Source organism: Belonocnema kinseyi, chromosome 3 (genome assembly GCF_010883055.1).
Source record: "Belonocnema kinseyi isolate 2016_QV_RU_SX_M_011 chromosome 3, B_treatae_v1, whole genome shotgun sequence".
Taxonomy (NCBI): domain Eukaryota; kingdom Metazoa; phylum Arthropoda; class Insecta; order Hymenoptera; family Cynipidae; genus Belonocnema; species Belonocnema kinseyi.
In genome coordinates, this window is record NC_046659.1 from 59,822,997 (window position 1) to 59,845,820 (window position 22,824).

At 29.0% G+C, this 22,824-nt stretch overlaps 1 protein-coding gene across 2 annotated transcripts in view; it reads left to right on the plus strand.

Moving 5' to 3' along the window:
* Positions 1–22,824, plus strand: part of LOC117168730 — a 134,729-nt gene that overhangs the window by 89,458 nt on the left and 22,447 nt on the right. For both annotated transcript variants that reach the window (XM_033354458.1, XM_033354459.1), the window contains 8 exons: positions 705–878; positions 3,902–5,078; positions 8,040–8,521; positions 11,080–11,570; positions 13,767–14,140; positions 15,018–15,168; positions 16,245–16,467; positions 16,807–16,969. In XM_033354458.1, the coding sequence (XP_033210349.1) occupies positions 705–878; positions 3,902–5,078; positions 8,040–8,521; positions 11,080–11,570; positions 13,767–14,140; positions 15,018–15,168; positions 16,245–16,467; positions 16,807–16,969 (3,235 nt within the window). The remainder of the gene's footprint in view (positions 1–704; positions 879–3,901; positions 5,079–8,039; positions 8,522–11,079; positions 11,571–13,766; positions 14,141–15,017; positions 15,169–16,244; positions 16,468–16,806; positions 16,970–22,824) is intronic.

Below are 22,824 nucleotides of genomic sequence, written 5' to 3' on the forward strand. Positions count from 1 at the left end.
TTAAAATTCGAAAATTTTTTCTAAAGCCTCCAGGGGACTTCGTTTTCGCACGAAAAAATTTTATGTGCCCTTATTGCATCCGGACCCACAATTATTGCTTCTCATTATAAACGTCCTGCAGAGTGAATTTATTTCTTATCGACATTCTGCTGAATTTATCATTTTAGTTTTATTTGAAAGGAGTCTACTTTTAAACACTGCACCACAGGCCTATATTTGTATTGAAACTTGACTTTGGTAAAATTATAATAAATAATTATTTTGTGATTTGAAAAGAATGCATGAATATTCTAATGAATGAATGCTGCTCGCATTACATTTTATATCATTTGAGCCAATTATTGAGTGTAAAAATTAGTAATATTTATACATTGTTAGTAATTTGCTTTGTACGTGCATTAAATTTGGTGTTCAGGGTGAGCTGCTAGTATCATGTTATACCTCGGGCGAGTATATGTTATTGAGAGTAAAGTGAATTATGCTATTTTTTATCTTTAGGAGTTAACATTATCAGGGTTACATTTCAAAAAAAAATATATTCTATAAAATTGTTATAACGCAAAGCTTATTTTATGATTAAATGGAAATGTTAGGGAAATCGTTTTTTTTCTCTTCCATTGCAAAGGGAATAAAACAAAGACTTTTTATTTGAACTTTTTATTGAATTTCAACAGCTAGGCTGAAATTTTATTTTTTATTTACAGGTAGAATAATTCTGGGATGCAATCGAGATGCTGATATACCGGTCGCCGGTACCGGTGTCGAACCCATTCACTGTATGATCGAAAACAATAACGGCGTTGTCACACTGCATCCTATAAATGGGAACACATCCATCGATGGAATTCCAGTCAATTCTCCTGCTCGACTTACTCAAGGTAAAATCAATATATTTATGCTTTTATATCTTTTATACCTCACGCTTTCGAAAATATCCATTTTTTACAGAAATTATTACGTGGGTCATGTATTGTCCTCTTTATAAAATAATTTTGTAATTTCATAAAGACTGGTTTCCAATTATCATTACGAAAATAAAAAAGAAGAGAAAAAAAGAAGGAAGGTGATAAGGAGTTCGCCTAAGTCGCCTAATTTTTCTTTCCCCTCTTTTAATTAGTTGTGTTTTTAGTGAATCCTATTTGATTATATATTCCTGGTTTTTTTCATTTTTATATAGAATTTAAAAAAAGATACAACACAATTAAAACCAATTCAAAGTTTTGAAGTTGAAATCATGAAACTGAAACTATTTCCGATTGGAAAAATCATAAAATTTATAACTGCTTAGTTTACCTGGTAACTATGATCTTAAAAAAAAAGATCCAAAATTGGAACTTATCAAATCGAAAAATTACTTTCAAACCAGAATTTTAAATCAGAGTGCACCATTAATAATGTTTAAACGTTTTGAAATGAAATACTTTTAAAAGTTTAAACGACTGTTTTTAATTAGGACGTCATAAATTATTGCAAACAAAAACGTAGGTTCTGTTTAATAATGTTTTTCATTCAGAACGGCTTTCTCGTTTAGGAACTTTTATTACAATAAAATGGTCTTTTAAAAAGACTTGATGTTTTAACATAAGATTTATTTTCAATAATGAAACATATTTGTAATTTTGAATTTAAAAATATGTATATGTTTACAAATTGATTAAAATAATTTCTGACATAGAATTTTTGTAAATAATAATTGGTTATTTTTTAATAATAATTTTATTAACATTATTAAGCCGTTAATGTTTTACACGAAGTTTTTAAATAATGATTAAACATAACTGGAATGCTTCAAATAACTAGTCTGCACCCTCAAAGTTAATATCAATCAAAGTTTTTGAATTTGGTAAATCTAAATTTGACATATTTATTGCATTATTGAATTAATGTGTAAATTTCCTTTGATATCGATTTTAAAACATCAGTCCTTGAATGAATAAAATAATAACTTTATTTTTCAGGAATAGACAGTAAATAATTCTGATTAAAAACAGTTCTTTAACAATAATCATTAACCCATTAACGATCAAAGCTATCAATTTTATAACATGAGTTTGACCGCAAAATTTATGGGTATAACAAAACAATAAATAGATCAAAAGTACTGTTCCTTATGTTTTTGGGTGAACTAAATTCGAATCCGTCGTCAAAATTCGAATATTTTGATTTCAAAATTAAATATGGCGGTTTTCGCATACCAAAATAGTGAAAAATGTTTGATTTTTTTATTTTTATCATTTTTTTTCAGGCATAAAACGCGTTAATATCTTAAAATTTCTTTAACCATCGGTGCGCAAAATTCTTAAACTTTAACAGAAAATTTGTATATATATGTTTTTTCTTCCAAAATGGCGGAAAAAATGCAAAATGTCCCAAAAACTGTTTTTTTCCATCATCGTTGATTTTCTCAAAAACTTGAAAATTTAAAAAAAAGTTCTATTGAATAAAAATGTCTTGAAATTAACCATAGAACGCTATGAAAATTTTAAAGATTTTTTAGAACATTTTTTTTGCTAATTTCAAATTTTTGATTTTTTTTTAAATCAAAATTTTTTTCTAAAACATCTAAAAACATTCAGTGTTCTATGGTTAATTTCAAGACATTTTTATTTCATGGCACTTTCATCAAACTTTCAAGTTTTTGAGAAAAACAAAGATGATGGAAAAAACCAGTTTTTGGAACATTTTTGCATTTTCTCCGCCATTTTGGAAGAAAAAACATGTATATAAAATTTTTATGTTAAAGTTTAAGAATTTTGTGCACCGATGGTTGAAGAAATTTTAAGATATGGAAGCGCCTTATGCCTGAAAAATAATTATAACAATAAAAAATAAAACATTTTTCACTATTTTTTATACAAAAACCGCCATATTTAATTTTAGAGTCAAAATATTTAAATTTTGACGACGGATTCGAATTTAGCTCACCCAAAAACATAAGGAACAGTACTTTTGATCTATTTATTGTTTTGTTATACCCATAAATTTTGCGGTCAAACTCGTATTATAAAATTGATAGCTTTGGTCGTTAATTTTTAACTTCAGGATAATTTATTTTACACATTTCAAACTTGAAATTACTCAGCAATTAAGGCTTTAAATTGGAGACTGTATAATTTGAATATGAAATTATTCATTTTTGAATAATTCAGACTTCACAGCGCAAAATGTCCTCGAAACTGGGGAAATAAGGTAGGTTTTCGCGAAAATAGTGGAATAATAGAGGGATAAATTCTTTTAATTAAAATTATTATAGATACAGTATTAAATTCAATATGAAAAGTTTAAAATTCCTTAAATTTAAAGTCGAAATATATTGAATTTTAACAAAAAAGTTGAGTTTTCAAGTTAAAAAGACGAATGATTTAGAAAACAGTTATCTTTTAGACTTGAAAAGAATATTTTTCAATCAATAAAGATGAATTTTGAGACAAAAAAGTTTAATCTTTAACCAAATAGTTTATCAATAAAAACTATCATTTTCAACGAAGAAAGATGAAGCTTTAACCAAACAGTTGAATTTGAATATATATTTATACCAAAAAGAATTTTTTTTCAACAAAATAAATAAATTTACAAAATAATAAACTTTTAACCAAAAATAGTTCGATTTTCTTATTGGGTTCTGCTAATTCAGTTTCCATTTAAGCAAAAAAAAAAATGGTAAAAACGGTAAAAAGTGAATTAGTCGCATTTTTGCTAAAAATGAAAAAAAAAGTCGAAAAAGTAGCACGATCCGAGTCCTGTATAAATTATCCAGGTATCCAAAAGAATGTAAAAAATATACGTGTTTAATCAAATCTAAGACTGTCTTTTTGAAAATCTCCAATATAATTTTTTAATTTATTTATAATTTTTTTGTGATTTAAAATGTGTCATTTCTAATAAAATAATTAAATTTCAGGTTGCATGGTAACAATAGGAAGGTCAAACTACATGAGGTTCAATCACCCAGCCGAAGCAAAGCAGCTAAGAGCCGTCTTACCCAACTCCAGAATATCAATGGCGCCAATATCTTTCTCATTCTCGGATGTTCTGGATAGCCACCTGGAGCGAAAACCACCAGTTCCTCCAAGGAAATCACCCCGAAATTCCTGCTCAGACGACGAAGTCGGTTTTCTGAGTAAAATTACCAAATTCGAAATGCTGGCCAGACAAAACAGAAACTGCGTCTCCCCAAAGGTCTTCCCAGCTGGAGGTCTCACAACAAATGTTCCAGCTGACCAGATTCTCGGCCACTCCAGATCACCAAGCATAGCATCCCTCTCCAAACTCAGCACTTCAAGTCCCTTACAGAATCTCACAAATCTCGACAGAAGTCGATCAAACACACCCTCCTTCCATAGTCCCGGAACACCTCACCGTCTCGAAGATTCCAGACAAAAGTCAGAAATTAGCAAGACACCCAGTCGCTCAAACACGCCCAATCAACTTTACCAAAATAGCTCCACAAATCAGAATCACATCCAAATCATTTCGGCAGCTGAAACTTACTTAAATGCTTACAAGTCGAATCTAAATTACAACAATAATGAAAATCAGGATTTAATGTCGAGGAGTATGATTTGCCAAGGAAGTAATGATTTCGACAGGCTAAGTAGCGACTTTGATATGAGTCAGAGTCTGATAGTCGCCAAAACGACAACAACTGAATACCTCCAGGTTGAAAAATTTGATTCCAATCCAAACCTCTATCATCGAGGATCAGAGATTACTCTGAATGGCAGTAGTTGTAGAAATTCACAGGAATTTGGTTCTAATTCGAATATAAAGAAGGTGCAACCGATGAGTCCAGCTTTTAATCGAAATCCGAGGTATGAGAGCAAGAAAAGCTTTGGACGTGTTAAGAGTCCCACGCCAAGTACCGGAAGCGGATGTTCCTTGGAAGAGTTTAGGGAGAGACAGGTGGACGCGGAGAATAAGAGAAGAGTGGCTGAGAATAGACGGCAGCAAGCCCAAGAAGAGAGACTGAAAGAACAGGAGATTGAGAAGCAAGAAAAACTCAGGCTAGAAGAGATTCTGGCCATGTGTGCAGAGTATGAAAGACAGAGCACTATCGACAAACCCAGGCAACCTAACAGGTGATTATCATGTCACGTTCTTGGGATTAACCATCTTATGTCAAGATTTATTTATACTCGCGAGAACTTTCGTCTATTATTATGTTATTTGTTTGGACGTACGACACTTGGAGTTCAACAGTACATGACAAAAATTAGTTCTCAAAACTTTACGTAACTGTTAAAAGTTTGAGTAAGGCCACACATTTCTCAAAATCTCATACGACGTTCATTACAAGGCTCATGACATAGCCCGAAATAATCGGCCTATACAATTGGACACTGCTCATCATATCGAGAAAAAATGAAAAAAAAATGGTTTACTTTTAAAAATCAGTGATTTTAAAAATAGTGGGCTGCGTGTAAAATATAAATTACCAATTTCGGTACTTAAAACCGCTAATTGAGTACTTTTTCCAAAATGTTACAAAAATTAATTTAAAAAAAAAAATCATTTTTTTTTCAATCCCTAGTGGAACATTTTTTTATAAGTACGAAAAAGTACAACTATTTTCACAGGATAATACAAATAAATAGAATAAATTACAGGAAAGAATTACAGGAAGGAAAAGAAAAGAAATATTTTGATACAAAAATAGTAATTTCTTATACTTTCTTGTATTTTAGTTGCAGTATCCTATAAAATTGTTCGCAAGTTTTTTTGAAACTTTTATTACATATTTTTTTCTCACTAGGGATTCAAAGAAAATTTTGAATTTAAAATTATAAAAAAAGTTTTGAGAAATTTTGAATAGCAATAAAAAAACTAACGAATTAGGCTTCTTAACAGTTGAAAATGCTGATTTAAATTTTTTTCATTGAGTCCACGCTAATAAGTAAAATTAGAAATGCTCACTCATTTTGAAATATATTAAAAAAAATGTTTGTCCCTTTATTGACACTTTTTCAATTATTCTAGAGCAGTGTTTACTTAACAAAAAAAATTATTAAAAGGATAAATTTCTTTGTCAGATATCCTCAAAAAATGGTTTATCGGGACAAAATAGTAATTCTCTGAAATATACGCTTAACGCTACACCCTATGCAAAGTAAAATAAAATGATTTGTCGGAATGTTTTGTGCTGAAGAATTTCTTGTTGAGTGAGAACAGAGTTGAATCATATAGGTAGTAGAGTTTGTTGATAAGCTGAGTAAATTGGAGGAGAATTATGTTTAAGATGAAGTTTAAATCAAATTTTAATCATGAAATGTTTTAGATTTACTCTCGCTGCTTTTGTCTTTTGTATTTATAATTTTTAGACGAGAGATTTGTTTTTTATGTAAGTCTTTAATCATCATAACTCATTAGACTGACGTTTTAATTTTCTTAACAATAATAATGTCAGTCATTTAATTTATCTTGTGATTGGATTATGTAACTGCGTTTCTTTAATGGAATCAAGGGTTGCAAAATGTTATTATCACAAGTAAAATAATTTAATCAGTTAGTTATTTAGGGAAAAAGTAAATAAAAAATGTAACCATTTATTAGTAGTAAGTGGGAGGCAATTAAAAATTAGGCATTCAATGTATAAAATAAAAAATTACAATGAGTTCACAGACCGCTTTAAAACATTTTTTAGTTGCAAAAATTTAAATATCACAAAATATACACATTTTGCTTGAAATATCTTTTCCTGTTTATACTAAAAAGTAAATTAAAATTGCAATTTTGTTGAAGTCGTTTTTTTAAACAACTTCTTAATCGATTAGTATTGGAATCTTTATGATTGATTAAATACTTTAAATGTTTTTAAAACCTTTATAAAATGTTTAAATACAACAGTATATAATTTTATAAACTTTGTTTCTTTTTAAATGTTTTCTAAACATATAATTACATTCCCTCAGAACCATCATATAGAATAAAAAAAATTCTTTAGACATTTTTGAAAAAATTTGTCTAATAATGGTATGGCTGATTTTCCTTAATCTATGGATTTTCTAAATTCCCGTAAATCTAGTTTGAAGCCTATATTCCCGTTAAAATATGAAAGCATTGCAAAACTAGTGTTTTGTGAGATTTAATTTTTTTTTCAATTTATGATAATTTAATTCCTTTTGGAAAATTACTAAAAAGGTAAAAATTGACCTTATTTATTCATTCTAATTTAGAAACTACTAATGTATTTTCAAAACTAAAGTAACCATTTTTGTACAAAAAGTTGTTACAAATGTAATGCATATTTTTATAAAACACTGCAATCAACGAATCTAGAATGTAAAAATGCTTTTTTGAAACATTGCAAACAAATTTAAGACAGAAACATGATTAGAGTTTTTTGTTTTCAAATGAAACAAATTAATTAAATAGGCTTATAACATTTCTTTTTATACTTAAATTTGGTATACTTTCAAGTTTATTTAAAACAATTTGTCTCATGAAATTTATTTTTATATGAAAGACCTTAAGTTCTTAGGGATTTAAAAAATTATTAATTTTAACGGCGAAAAGTTCATAATTTTTTATGACAAACATCAACGATAAAATATTATCTCAATAATTATAAACGGGAAAATATAGTTATTTTGAAATGATTTGTAACTCAAAATTGGTTTGCCAGACATCCTGTTTGATCCTCTCATATTAGAAATTTCAATATCCTAAATACCACGAAGAAAACAGAATTTTCCATTCTTCTTAATTCTGTAATCAGAAGCAATTTCTGGTTAAATGTTTAAAGAATAAAAATGTATAACCCCAGGGAATTTGTATGAAAAAGGGAGAAAATTCATCTATTTCTCATCTCGTCATCAGACAAAATTAGTTTTAAACTGAAAATAATTACTTTCATTATTGTATGATTTTAACATTAGGATTTACGATCTCTCGAAAGTACGCAGTTATTGAAGTTTGAATATGCGAGTACAACACATTTGATTATGCAATTAATCCTAAAGCGAATTTCAAATTTTTAGTTAATATTTAACAGGTTCATCGAAAAATAGATAATTTATTTACTTTATCTAATTATTTTTCAGAATAATGACAAATGGATCGCTAACGAGAGACAAGAGATCAGGTCACAATTCTCCTTTTGGAAGTCCGAAGAGTCCTTCCAAGATTCAACCACACTTTGCATTCGATTCATCGAAGGAAAACAAATCAGCTGTCTACGACAACGCGAGTGTGAATTCGAAGGTGACTCTTCAGAACGGAGATACGCCAAACAACAGTCGAACTACATCAAATTTCGTACACGAGGACAATGAGCAAAAATCGAATGGCAGGGATCCTCTACCAACTACCCCGAACAACCAATCTTCGAAATGGCTAAATGCTTCTGGCATGGCGGATTCGGACTTTTCTAATTCGACGTCTCATGCTCACAGTCCCAATTACGAGAACGTGAGAGTCGAAAACGGTGCTATTAACGTAATGGAATCGTCAGTTCTTACTGAGAAAGAATCACTGCACCCGAGTGTATATGATAGGGCCAAAAGCGAGTCTCCGTCGATCTTCGGTAAGACTGAGCTTCAGGACTTAGGTTTATTTTCAAAAATTGAGTTTCTCGTTGCAGAACTTCGAACTTCAATTCTAGGATTAGAAAAGAAAGATTACTTCCAGGAAATATTTTTTCAGATGCCTCGATAATAGTTCATTCGCTATTTCCACTTAATAATTATCTGCCGATGACAATATTTCTTCACTTTCCTTCAAACATATTTTCAAACGTCTTTGATAGATTGGCTGAAATAACACCCAATATCTCAAAAATCGAAAATTTAAAAATATGTCAAGTGATTATAAAAGCTTGAAAACATTTTAAGGCATTTCGAAAATTTTCACGACGTTTAAAAGATTTCAACAAATTCCAAGCCATTTTTAAGTATTTTAACTGATTTGAGGAATTTAAAAGGATTTTATAGGGGTTTAAAGCTTCTAGGGATTTAATCAGACCTATGCAATTTTATAGGATTTCTGAGGCCTATAAGGATTTTTTAAATTTAAATGAATTACAATGGAATTTCAAGATTTTAAACATTTTTAAGGATTTTTAAATGGGTATGAAAGATTTCATGGGATTTCATGGGGACGTACGGAATTTTTTTGTATGTCTTTAAGTAATTTCAAAGGATTTTAAGATTTGAAGATGTAGGGAATTGCAAAAGATTTGAACATCTTTACAAATTTCCAACGATTTAAAAGAATATAATGTATTTTAATATTACGAGGAATTTTATGAGATTTAAAAGAAGTTAGTAGGATTTTAAAAGAAATATAAATATTCCATGAAATTATAAGGAAGTCATATAGATTTCAAGGGATTTTAATGACTTTTATAATCTTTTGTGGCATTTCAAATTTTATTAAAAATTTTATGATTTTTTAAAGAAGTTGTAAAATATATTATAGGTTTTAAGATGTTTTACGGGATTTTACTCGATTACAAATTATGTTGAGGAAATTAAGGTATATTATAACAATTTCGAGAAGTTTATCAATATTCGAAGACTTAGGAATTTTCAAGAATTTCGTAGGATTTTGGAAAAGAAGGTCACGTTTGTTTATGACAATAGCTACTTTCATTCCAAATTAGATTATAAAAAAGTAAATAAATGTATACATCCTTAATGGTTTCGATCTATTCTAAATTTATTATCAGACAAAAATTCATTATATCAAATTGAAAGCATTTGAAAATCCGGAATTTGATTTCATCACATTCCAAAGTGAAAACTATGAAATTGATAATGTGCAAACAAAAAATTATTTAGTTACAAAAGGAAGAAAATTTTTAAGTATTTAAAAAAATTAATCAGGATATCAATGATATTTACATGATTGCAAGGAATAAATGAAATTAAATTTTTGTGGATTTCTAAAGATTTCAAATAATTTAGAGATTTCAAGGGATTTCGCCATATTGAAGGGAATCATAGGATTTCAAATAAAATAAGATTTTAAAACAATTTGTGCAGATTTTAAGTGATTTGAAAGATTTCAAGAGATTTAAAAAGACGAATTTTCAGAAGATCTGCCGTCCAAACAAGAACAGTCGTAATTACATTTTGGATGAGCCCCTGACATCCCAATTTCGGTTAGGTTGACCGAAGACTCATTTACAATGTAGTTACTACTTTTCTTGTTTGGACGTCAATAATGGTTTTAAAAGCTTTTATGGTGTTTTACAAGACTCGAAAGGATTTTGCTTTTTTATATGGAATTTATACTTACATTGTGCACTAAATTAACAAAAAAATTATTATCGGCTTCTATTTTTCAAAATGTATGCCACTATTAACACTATTGTGAATATCTCAACTGAGTCCGAGGTCTGAAAGTGGATTATTTTCGTGTTTTTCGTCTACATTCACATTTTTCAAACAAGAAGGTCCATGGATCCAAATTAGAGAATCTTAAAAATCAAATATAATTTAAACTAATTCAAAATCATTTTAAGCAATCTGTTATGTAAATACACATGGAAATTTTAAACTCCTGATATGGGAATTTGAACGTTATTATTAACGAAAATAATTTTAAACAGAAATCAATATCTGAATTTAAAAATGAATTAATCTCCAATAAATCCTAACTTAAAAATCACCCAACTTTAAAGCAAAAAAACTTGTTGGTCATTGTATTGGAAATGTATCTTACAAATGAAATTTGTTTACTATTTTTAGGCATTATTAAAATAAAAGAGAATATTAATTTGGAGAAAATCAAAAGAAATTTAGAAAGAAAAAGTTTTGAAGCAAATCTTTATGATTAAATAAAGCATTTAAATTTTGATGCATCTAAATTGTGTCCGCTTGGATACTTGAAATGTTTAAAGGTGCTCCTTCGATCAACGAAGTTATATTTTTGAAGAATTTCATAGAAAAAAAATCTAGATCTAAAACTGATTTTTATTCACATAATTAGAGAGCATATATCATCATTTGAGAGAATCCAGTTTTAAACACAAAACTGAATACACCAATTTTTTTAATTGCTTAAAATGCAAAATGCAAAAGTGAATTTTGTATTCATTAAAACTTCCAGTATTTCATGTAACTGTTTTTTTTTGTACAGGTAAAACACATCTGAATGGAACGAAGTTTAATGGAGAGAAAGCAGCATCTGAAAATTACGAGAACTTCATGCCACTAAATGGCAACACTAGTGTCTACGAGAACGTCGCAATGCCTCGCAACAATAGTCAGGTGTCTTCATACACCCTGCCCAGAAGGAAAACCTCAAAGACTAGTTCTTGTGATGTTATCGAGAACAAGTTGTTGGTTTCAGACGACGATCTCCTAGATGCGATTGAACAACTAAAAATGTTGCCAAAGTGTAGTAGTGATACTGTGCATACTATGCCCAAGAGGATCAACTCGGAAAAGGATAACACGAAATCGAACGAAGTAAAAGCTGACAAGGAAAAGAAGGCTCTCGAGAAAGAGGACAGGAGAAAGTATATGGATTTTCTGCAAAATGAGAAGCGACATATTATGGGGAATATGGAAGTTTTCAAAAGAAGCGTTGCTGACATTGAGAATCAAGAAGAGGAAATCAATCGAGAGGTGAACTTCTGCAATATGGCTGAGTCTCCAGATATATATTATATTATGTCCGGACAAAGACTTTTTACTTGATAAGAGATAATCTGAACTTATCTAAGAAAATTGGAAAATTTAGATGAGAGCCTATTCGGAATTTTCCAAATCATTGTGCTTTCTACATAAAAATTATGAAATTTTGAAACATCTAATTTCGTATCCTTTCAGTTTGAAATATTCCACTCAGAAGGTTTTCAATTTTTAAAACAGTTTTGAATGTACTAATTCTCTAATCGTTGCATGTTCAAAGCCTCGAAAATGTTTTCAATTTTAATTATTTGAATCAATTTGAATGTTTAATTATTTAGTCTGACACATAATTATTAAAAAAGAAAGTACGGTTTTGAATTCTTATTTTCTAAATTAAGTCGCAATTTTGAACTGCTTTATTCTGACATTTAATTTTGCGTGTCTCCGATTTATAAATGTTCAGATTTGAATACTGGAAATTTTAAAGTATTTGATTAAAAGTTTTACAAACTTTAAATGTTTCCCTTCGCTAAGTTGCAATTTTCAATGTCATTAATTGTCCTAAATCTAAAATTATCTAATTATTAAGGGGGAAATTTTATTTTAAAAATTTTGAAACCTGTGAATTTCAGATTCTAAAGTTATTCAATTTTTAACGTTAGTTTTATATTGTTATTTTTTTTTAAATTTGGTTTTGCAGTTTTGAATTGTTACCTACTGAAACGTTTTATGTTTTTGATGGTTTTCACTTTAAACATTTTGACGGTCATTGACTTGAAATTGAGTTATGTAATATTAAATAGTTATAAATTCTTTCAATTTAAATTATTGATTTTTGAAAACGAGAATTTCAAAATGAATGGGGAAAAAGTTTGTACATTCCAATTTGATGGTTCCGTTGCGACTTTAAAAAAATTGTTAAATAGTTTGAGTTTCCTGAAAATTAAAAGTGCAGGTCATAAACATTTTGTTATTCAAAAATTTTGAAATTTTTAAAGATTTTTGAGAAAAATAACTCTTGAAAAACAAAAATATTGCAAATATGCAAATATAATATAAAATATTACATTTGAGCTTGAGAATTTATTAGAGTCAGAAATTAAACTATAACAGTTTTTTTCTCTCTCAAGACTTGGAAAATAATTCTAAATTTTGAAAAAAGTTCTAAAAATAGTCAACTTTGTTAAAAATATAATCAAAATAAATAGAAAAAAATATTAATCCCGTAATAATTAAAAACATTTTAGATTTTGCTCAATACTGTATTTACTGAATTGTTAATGAAAATAATGTCTGGGAAATAATCTTGACCCCGTAAGAATGAAAATACATGGTAGAATGAAGATATTATTTAACAAAATTCGCAACCAATTTCACTAAATTTTTTATTTCTTATTTTTAACATTTCTACGTTTATTTTTTTCACTATCATAACATGAATAAACAATAAGTTTTTATAAATAAAATTTAAGCTTGTCAGAAAATGTCTTATTTCGTCTTAAAAAAACTATATTTTGTACAAATATTTCCACTCAAACATCAGGGAAATTCGTCTTCTGATTTTATTTCTTTTATTTTGATTAACAAACTACGAAAAGTAATGTAATAGGGTTAAAAATCACATTAAATTATCAATCTAGAGTTATCCAGAAATTATTGCACTTGGCGCGTCATTATTCTTATCAGTGGCATACTCGGGTTGGTGGACTAATATTTATTTTACTTTTTACATTTACGCTAAGTACGTGCCTCTGCTTCACAGGCAGTCAAACGAACTAGCATTTCTTCACATTCAGCTCACTTCCTCATCTCGTTAACTCCTCAACTTTCAACTTGGAATTCAAAAAATGTTCGTTAAAGTAAAAGTTCTAAAGTTTGCATTCCTCGTCAAACAAAGTGTTAATTAAATCAAGTGGGAAAGAAAGGAAAACATTACGGTTTTTCTTAAAAAGTAACTTATGTGCTTTCGAGAAATTTATAACTGCTTTAATACGATGAAGATATTTAGTAAAAATGTTTTAATAAGGTTCAAATATTTTTGGATTCTGAGAACGTCTTTTCTAACTTTTCAGAGTTTATACTTTCAATAACTTTCGGAAGATTATAATTTCTACGAGTTTCTAGAAGTAATAATTTTCTTAACTTTCTAATTATAAAATAATGTATTAACATTTTTTTCTTATTTTCCAGCTCGAGCTCGAGAAAGCTCTTTTGTCTGCGGAATACGAATCGGAATCGTTAAAACTCACACAGGACGAGGGCGAAAAGATAAGAATTCAGATGCGAATAAACGAATTGGAGAGAGAAATGTCACAGGATGGTTCTTCTCAAGCCAATTTGCAAGAAGAAGCGAGACAACGAGTTCAGAAAGCTCAGCAGCTTTGTAATGATTTAGAAGATGAACTTGCGAACTGCGAAAATGAAGAAACTCGAGACGAGCTTACGAAAGAATTAAATGCACAGCTAGATGTTTTTGAAAATGAAAGAAAGGCTTTTGAAGATTTAGAGTTTCATCACCTAGAGGAAGAGGCTAGCAAGTTGGCTACGAGAGAAGAATTACAAAGGTAAGAAACTCTATAAAAATGTACATATTTAAGACTAAGAAAAACACATTCTCATTTAAGGTCAACGTTTAATTACTTAGAAAATGTAAACAAGTTGAGAACAAGCGAAGGGTGGTAGTGCATAACAAGACAAGGGAAATTTTGCCGAAAACTTTTTTTGTTGCATACAAAATCTTTAAAAAAATCTAATATAAATGGTGTTAAAAATGTTTATGCGAAATCGCTTTCTTATAGTATTTTTACTGTATAATTTTCATATTCATTAAAAATAAAGACTTTTTGTGATGAAAATATGTATTATTCAATTAAATAATAACATTTATTGAAATAACTTCATGTACCAATGAGGAAAGTTGAAAATTTTATTATTTTCCATTACCTGAAAACAAAAAAGCGTTTATCACACTGCGAAACAGTTTCATTTGAACTTGATTTACTCGAAAATAAATGAATTTTCTCGATTAAAGTTTTCTTCTCTGGCTTAGGCATCAACATGCCCGAATCTAGGTAACAATTTTTTAATTTTGAACAAATTTGAAAATTAGATTTTTTAACAAATCAATATCGCAGGAGTGGCTTAAGAGTTTTTTGAAAATTCAATACTTAATTTTTGAACTATATAATTTTGGACTATATTTTCTCATAACTGGAAGGTTCTTAACGACCAAACTTTTTTGCTATCGATTCAGTAAAACATCAACTCGGAAAGTTGTTCTTTTTTTCTTTCTAATTGTGAATTCGATCGTACAGAATGTTTTTTGCTCTCCTGAAAAATTGAAATTTTGTCTCTTACCTCGTCATGCGGTGCCAATCTTCAAATTATAAACCAATTCGTAAGAAATAAAGTTTAATAATAATGAATTATTTTCCTTTCAAGGTACCTTAGTGAACTTTCAACGAGGATAGAAAGTAGAAAAGTTCAACTCACACATTTGGAATCGCAAAAGTGTGAAATCAAAAACTCAGCAAGCAAGGATACGAAGAATTTAGAAAGACAGAAGTTGGGACACTTGAGAAGAGTAGAAGAGGTATGCGAATTTTAGAGATAGTTTTTGTAAAAAAAAAAATTAGTTCACTTCAAAATTGATTTGAATCAAGTTTTTGATAGACAACTTTTATTGCGGTAAATGGATTTTAATCAATGATTTTCCTTATGAGTATAATTTTAAATTGAAAACAACAACTGACATCTTCAATTCCAGAAAATATTTATAATAAACTGTTATTTTTAAAATATTATTTTTAATTGTATGTACAGATTTGGAAATGGTCAAACTTTCTCGTAAAAGCTTCTTTGATTATTCAGTTTCAGAATGCTATATTCAATATTGAGAAATAATAACTGAACTCCAAATTCAATTGAAATTCACAGCTTCAATAACGAGGCTTAATAATTAAGTAATTTTCCACTCAAAGCGTTAAACCGTAAAAAATTTGAACTGGAAAAGTTTGTGATAAAACAATTTTGATTAAAATCCTTTAAAATTAGATAATCTTTAAATTACGAGCAATTTCAAAGTTAAAAAGTTTTTATTTTTCTACATACAAAGTTTATATTTATATTTTTTCAGTTATTATTTAATTATTTAAAAGAATTAATTATTTAGATTCGGAAATTCGTGATTGTCGGGAATTTTGAAATTTTGTAATATTATAAACTGTCAAGAATTTTAAATCGTCGGAAGTTTAATAATTTCGAATTTTTTCTTTATTGGGATTTTTCAGTCATCAATTATTACAATGAAAAAATAAATATAGAAAGCGTTAGCAATATTAATGAAAATGTATCGAAATTGGATGCGATTATATTTTGTAAGCGATCTTAATTTGAACAATTTAAGAATTCAAAATCCAGCTTTTAAAACATTCGAATTAGAAAGCGTTGAAATATTTATTGATTCAAAATTTTAAATGAACCAAAAGTATTAAAAACTAAAGGAGAATATCCTTTTTACGATATTTGATGTATAATTGATTGTATAATATATATTGTACTGAAGCATTTTTAACTATAAAGCGAACTATAAAGTTAGTTTCTATAATAACGAGCTCTAAACTGAAAGTGCATTTTAAGTTTAAATGAAATACCTAATTGTGTTATCAGGGTCGAAACCGATTACGAGCTATCGAAGACGAGTTGGAAAGTTTGGCTCGAAATGTACCTGATTATGAAGAAAAACGATCTCCAAGTAGAGAAGACTTCGACAGGATATCAAGAGTCACTACTGATTCTCCTATTGTCAACCACCAAGGCAGCTTGGGAAGAAAAACGATAGAATCTTTAAAAGAAATTGAGAGGAACAGACAGCTTCATCTAGCAAAGCAAGGTAAGCTTCCCTTTTTTTAAACTTTTTTTTTAAAACTTTTTTTTCAATTTACTGAGATGAGATAAAATAAAATGAGATATGAATTATCCGAAGGCTAATACTTAACCTTTCCATAAATTTGATCTGTCTTGAATAAGACAGAACTCGATTATGTGAAAGTTGAGACTCTGCCAAATTTGATCACGCTCTCAATAACTTTATTTATTCCCTCGTGAATCATACCAACTCAAGAAGATCTAAAAATCTTTTGAAAATTAGTCCTTAGGCTTTTTTTGCCCTTGCTATGATGAATATTTAGTGAATGCAGTTAGTAAAGAGAGCTTTGTTTTCTGTTTTCAGGCAGCCAAGTTATTTCCGATGAAAGACGAAGAGTCGAGGAATTAAAAAGAAGAGTTCAGGACGAAGTACGTTCGCAGTGGGAAGAAAGAAAACTGAATTGCACCTCTTTTAACAGCGTGGAATCTGGAGAAGAGTCTAGTTACTCTACAGGACCAACTGAAAGGTAAACCCTTCTTTTAAATTGGATTTAATTTAATAAATAACCTTTTGGGTGTCTTCATTCTTTTTCTAATATGAGCATTTGGAATCTGATTGTTATTTTTCCCATTTAAAAAAGTTCAAAAGATATTTTGGTCGTCATTGAAATTTTTTTCGCCGTGCAAAAGAGAATCTCATAAACCGGTAAAGAAGTAATAGAGTCATCGTAACAATGGCAAGCCTGAAGAATATCGTGTCAGCGTAATAAGCGCCTTGGAAACATATTCAGTTCACGTTTACTGAATAACGGACTCTGTCTCTTTCTGCTGCTGAAAAAGGTAGTTGTACGATCAACGTTAAAGCGTGTTATCTGAAGTTGAAATGATAGAAGAATTGTCAGCTGCCCACGTAGTGCAAGTTATAAAGGCGCCGCCGCCGGTTATTGTTATCTGAGTGTGCAAGAAGGAAGTGCATTTAAAATCGCACAGCCTTTCAAAATTAAAACATAGCTGCTTTGACCTATTTCGGAAGTTCTTTTGTCTTGAATCCTTTTATATTTGATATCATTGTTTCAAAATTATTAATCGTGCAAAAACGTATCAATGTAATCGAATAGAATTGAAAATATTGGCCTGAGAGGTGCTTCCTCAGTTCAAACAACTCAAAAAATTTATGAAAGTTCTTATCAGATTATCGATGTCTACTGAACCGATAAACCGGGAAATGAGAGTAAACTCCTTTTTTTCCCTTGGAATTTCTTGAAATGTTTAGAAGAGAAACCTGTCCAAGTATTTCAAAGTCGCTTAAAATCATGTGAATTGAGGCAGTTTTAAATTAATTATATTTTGAAGTCTCTTCTGTTTGATATATTTAATTCGAAGCGGTTTTACGTTTTAAATTAATAAATACACAAATTAACCAAAAAATTATAAAGTTGATCTACAGTACTTAAAATTGGACAATAATGAAGTATGGAAGACTTTAAGATTGAATACTTCTAAATTTGTTAAAAATGTTATTATTTCGAATAGAAAGCAATATCCTTTAATGGATTAAACGTTAAATAATTAGTTCAAAATTGAAATATTTCAAATTGAGTCGCAATAGATGCAAGACAGTACGAAATTTTCAATTCGAATTGTTATATTTAGTATGGGCATTTTAATTTTTCATTTAAAACTGAAAGTATTGCATTTTTTTAAACGTTTTAATTTCACAATTTGAATGTAAAAAGTGTTGAATTGTAAACGAATCTTACATCTTTTTAAATTATATAATTTTCTGGCACGTACAATAATTAAACTTATTTAAATTGAGAGACTACTAATTTGTAATTGTACGTTATTGAACTTTGAATCGCAGAATGTTGAATATTTTAATATTTAATTTGTTTCAGTTTCAATGCTTGAATTTTCAGTTTATTATTATTGTTTATTACTTTAAACTAAATAAATTTCAGCCTTCACAGGTTAAATTTAATCAGTTTAATGACCAGGAAAAATGTTTGCAAATGGAGGAAAAAGGAAATATTTTTCTTGGATTTTAGTTCAATTTTACGCAGATAGTTATATTTTACAAGTTTTTAATTATAAATTTTTCAATTTCAGAATTTTGAACGTTTTAGCCTAAAGGTGTTATTAAAAATGTTAAAAATACACACATATATATATATATCTATATTTTTTCTTGAAACTTAGTGCAAATTATACTGCATTTTTTATTATATTAATGTATCCCGAATTTAAGTTTGATATTTTAACATGATTTTCATAATATAAATGGAAGTAAAAAATAAAAAACCGTAAACAGGTATTATTTTCATATCCTATTATTTCGGTCGTGTCTCTCCTTGAAGCTTTGAATTTGGAATTCTACTATTTTTTTAATTTAAATCGCAAATTATTATATTTGGGACGTTTCAAATTTGAAACAAAATTATAGACTATTGAAGGAATCAATTCAAAATTGTATTTGAAACAAAATTATAGACTATTGAAGGAATCAATTCAAAATTGTTCGATCTCATACTATTCATTTGAAATTTCTAATTTTAAAGTTTAAATAAAGTTTGAAGTATAAGAAAATTCTTAACAAAGTGTGGATAAAGCAAAATAAAAAATAAGAAATAAAAAAAATGTGACCATAAATGGAAAAATACACTCGCTGGCGGTCATGTTAACAACACATGCTTTTTATTTATTTTTTTAACTTAAAACATCTTATAAACAATTTTCAATAGGTATTCAGAGATACTCACTAGAGAAAGTTGTTCTTCTCATTTTCAATTAAACCTTGAGTAACGTATATCCCTTTTAAAAGAAAATAGCATTTCTTTTATGACTAGATGCGCAGTGTATGTGTTTTGCATTTTGAGCAGTCGAAAAGAGAAAGCCTATTATTTTTACGATAATAGTCATAGCGTTCACGCCTTTATATCTCCAGAACCCCTAGCTAGTTTCGCAAAATGAAATTCCTTTTGCTGAGAGTAAAAAAATTTTATTCCTCATTACCATCCTTGAAATAAATTGACTCGAATCAACTCTCATATTTCAGGGAAGGTAATAATCTTGATCGATTATTGAATTCTCTGCGAATGTTCAATCTAATAATCGTACAATGTAAGGACAAAAAAATTAAACCGGTGGGGCGTTATCGATAGATAAGATATCTTCATACTCACTTTTCCGTCATTTTCCAATTCGTTCTGCTTTTTTAATGGCATCAATTGTGCGATATATTAAATCTGAAGTTTGATACTCTGCAAAAATGTTCCCTTTTTGGAAGTGTATTTTTAACTTAAGTTGGAATGCAACATTTTATCCACAATTTAACTAATGTTTCGTTGTTTCTAAAGAGTGTGTAGAGACCAGAATAATGTGGTGTAAAAATTGGAGAATATAAAAACTTCTCAAGTGAAAGAAAATGATGATTCGTCTATTGTTATCTACTTTCTTATAATATACTGCATTATCAGTACTCGATTATTACTTATTATTGGGATATATTTCAAACAGTGGCCATAGAGCATGAAGTAATTTAAATTCTACTCTTGCGTGAAGAATAAGTTGTCATAAGAATCAATGACTTTTATACATCCGGTCGTCTTCTATAAAGGATGTTCCATAATAAGCTGGGGACGTTTTTTAATAGTGTGCAAAGTTACGTGTAGGACAGTGCTAATAGGCATTACAAAGCGTGTCATTAAATTCATGAGGTCTGATCTCTGCACATATAGAGATCAAGCCAGCAATTTCCAGTCAGTGAGAACTTGACGTGATGAGGGAAATATTCAAGACGCCTTACAATTTTTTCAGTACTCACTGAACTTTTGTTTCAAAAGCTCATAAATAATATGAAATTACAGAAAAGTATTGTGAAGTTAAATGATATTCATGTTTAAATAACCTTGTATATAATAAGGTGAAAAAGTGACTCCATGGTGTAAAATGTGTAGTGTATTGACATATATCTAGGAAAGAGTGTTTTTCCTTTCAGTAAATTGATTAAATTAGATCAAAAGTAACTAAAATGATTGCGATAAAAGTGAATTTGGTCCTAATGTAAACTATTTTTAATTTATTGGTTCGCAAACCGAAATTTTTACATCCTTTTTATAGAGACATAAATTCAATCAGTTATTATATTTCTTAAAACATTATACTGTTTCGGTTTGAACCTTAATTCAAGAGAAATCAATAAGAAATAGTTTTTCTAAATGTAAAGGAAAGTTTTGAAAAGAAGGGGCACTTAAATTTGTCAAAATAAAATTGCAAGTACTGTTTGTCCTGCGAAGATGTATAAATATAAACTTCTAAATATATTGAATTCAAAATAAATTCTGAACTTGTGTCATGAAGAAATTAAAAAAAAAATTTTTACACTTCTTCCACTAAAAACAAAGTTCTCTTTCGTCCTAATATTTTTATAATATTCCCTATCAAGAGCGTCTAACTCTATAAATAGAAATTGAATTTCAGAAAAAATATAAGGTTCTCATAAAAATCCAGATTTCATTGAATTAAAATCTGTTTAAGGCTATAATTGACTTTTAAAAATAAACATAACATAATTATAAATGTATAAAAAAATTAATTTACATCTTAAATATTATTGAAATTCAAAGGTGATAGATTAAAAACTGTAAAAACTTCATGTTAGAAAAAAACAATTAAATATTTTATCTGACTTTTTACATAAGGAAAATCTCTGCATGATATTTGACGGAATTACATCAAAAACAGTTTGACATTGGGAAAATTGTTTCTTCTGATAAAGTCATTTTTATTTGGTTCTTTTAATAAAATGTAATCGTGAAATATCAAGCACCTCCATACAGGGTGCTTTTGATGATAGGACTCAACATTCTTAACTCTGGCGTATCAGATAAACACAGTATTATGTCAGCATTTATAATTTTATAATGATATTTAATAATAGAATCGTCTTCATTTTTCTTAAATCCTGGGTTCGAATCGCGTGATTTTTTCGACTTTTTTCAGTTAGTTTTTATTAGATCATTTTAATTGAGAACGTTAAAAATATAAAATGATTTCTCATTACAGTTTTATTCTGAGAAAATTTTGAATTATTTTGAAAGAATCGATACTTTTCTTTCTAAACATATCAAATGCTTCTTTAAGAAATTCAATAAGCTGAAACTTGGAAGTAGACATTTCTAGAATGACACCATCCTGAACGAACAATTTTTATGTAGGAAATAGTAAACAGTTTCCTTACTGGCACCTTGAAAAGTTTATTCAACTTCTCTAAACTTAGAAGATGACAAAAAGGAAATCCAAATAAAATCATACTTGAACAATGAACATATATCAACAGAACGCTCTTGACTTGTTAAAACTAGAACTAAAAAATTAAAAGCAGTGGGTGTCAACAGGGGGAGTCAGTCCTTGCAGTCTTGACGCAAATGCCGAATAAAATAAAAGATTAATGATGGCACTGATGATGATGCCGATGCGATGCCAGACATCGTATCTCGTGCATGCTTAAATTATTCTGCTTCGATGTAAAGCGAGAGGGACTTAGTGCGTGAAATAATAGTAATGACAATAATCATACGGGGAAACAATATTAAAAGGAGAAAATAAAAACAAGAAAGGGAAATGCATGAAGATGAATCGAAGAGGAGTGGGTGAAGCCATTAGAGACGAAGTTAGGTTTAGAGGGTGCAGCTTGATAACTCTAATCACGAGTAACAAATGTTACTTAGCCAGTAAGGATTGGCTAAATAAGAATTTTTGCCAGCCTGTGGAAAGATATCTGCGAGGTTTACACCGACGATGCTTGTGAGTCTTACTTTAATCTTTAATCGCTGACCGGTTCCCTCGCGGCGAATGGTTACTTTTTTGTACATACTTTTTAATCCTTTTTTTATTCGACTTAATAACACCTCTACGAGAATGTATCCTTGACGTACTTTAGTCTCGACCTGTTGATCGCAGACTCGTGGTCTCTTAGAGGTAGTAAAGCTTACCCGTAACAGAGAAATTAGATGCTGTTTAGAAAGAAGTTTACGAAGGTTGAATTGTGGTTGCTTAGTTGTCTAGAGTTTAGTCATTAATTTAAATAAAATGTTATCACAATTGAACCGAATTTCATCATCTATTGTTGTCGAATAAATACAGTTTGTCAAACTGTTTTCAAACTAAAAAAAATTATAACAAGTGACTACGCATGAGTAAGTGAATAAAACATATAAATGCATTCTAGATGATTCCTCAATAATTAGATAAATGCTGCATCTCAAAGAGACCAAAAATAGACCAACTCAAAAAGTCATGTTTTTCGATTGTCTCTAAATTCTGGGAATATGTTCGCCTACCCAACAGTAGTTAATCCACAAACTTATAGACCAGGATTACC